The following is a 1109-nucleotide window of genomic DNA, read 5'->3' as shown; positions in this document are numbered from 1 at the left end:
GGGGAGGGAGGGGGGAGGGAGAGAGGCAACACTCATGTGTAAAAGTATCTTTAATTTGCCTGAAGTAATTATTGTCTCTGAGGCTAACTGCCTCAGTCTGCTACCCTAGGCCTAGTCCTGGAAGCTTCTAGCCTCCATACCATCTAATCTAGGCCTAGAATGTTTTCAGCCTCTGAAACTTGCTGCTCACCCCTTCCTAGTTATGTCTGAGCTCTGACTGGCTGGCTCAAATCAGTATTCTGGTTCACACTCTCTCTCCAAGCTGACTGATTTAATCTGGCCTCTCTCTCAGCCTTTCCTGAATTGCTCCACTTGGCCTCATACCAACTTTAGCCATCTGTTCTAATCTTCTGTGTCCTCAATACTCTAGCTCATTCTGTCTTCACCTGTGTCTAGCTTGTTCTCTTTCTGCAACCTGTCTCAGTCCAGCTGCCCTGGTAAAACTGCCTCCCCCTCTCTGCAGTGCCCCTCAAGTAGCTTCCCTTTCCTCTCTCGTTTCATGAGAGTTGGACAGATCCTATTCTGTCAGATCTTTCTTTGATTTGTTACTTTGTCTGCCACTCAATTAGACATCACTTTTAAACTTTGCTATTTCCTTCTACAAACTAACTTTACTTTCATTGTTTGGGATTAAAGGTGTGTGCTAAGGACTAGGCAAGACCACAACTAGAAACAGAATCTCGGTGTTCATAGTATATAGTCAAATATCCTACAACACTTATGCACATAAAATAAAAATAAATCTTTTTTAAAATGTGGCATAGATTTTGAAATGCAATATGGTTTGAATAGGAATGCACTTTATAGGCCAGCTTATTCTCATTTGTAGTTAACCACTGGTATTACAGAAATTCTGTTGATGTTGCATCTATAACAATAAATTTTTGATGTTCCAGTTTATGTCTTTGATACATTCTACTTAACAATTCCTATTTTGTGTGAAATTCCTATAATTTCATATTAAACAGCCACTTTTCTCTGTTCGTACTATGTGGAATTTACTGTGTCCTCATTCACTTCTAGGCACGACCAAATATTTTGTCCGCTATGTTAGTGTACCAATGTTTACTAGTGATGAGCTAAAATCTGCTATGTTCTGTAAACCATCA

At 39.9% G+C, this 1109-nt stretch overlaps 1 protein-coding gene across 1 annotated transcript in view; it reads left to right on the top strand.

Moving 5' to 3' along the window:
- The window catches only part of Map7d3 (MAP7 domain containing 3), a 27810-nt gene that overhangs the window by 13033 nt on the left and 13668 nt on the right, over nucleotides 1–1109 (top strand). Inside the window, exon 7 of the mRNA XM_031364090.1 lies at nucleotides 1024–1103. Within this exon, the coding sequence (XP_031219950.1) occupies nucleotides 1024–1103 (80 nt within the window). The remainder of the gene's footprint in view (nucleotides 1–1023; nucleotides 1104–1109) is intronic.

Source organism: Mastomys coucha, chromosome X (assembly GCF_008632895.1).
Source record: "Mastomys coucha isolate ucsf_1 chromosome X, UCSF_Mcou_1, whole genome shotgun sequence".
NCBI lineage: Eukaryota > Metazoa > Chordata > Mammalia > Rodentia > Muridae > Mastomys > Mastomys coucha.
The sequence above is the reverse complement of the archived record's forward strand: the minus strand, read 5'-3'. Positions and strand labels throughout refer to the sequence as shown.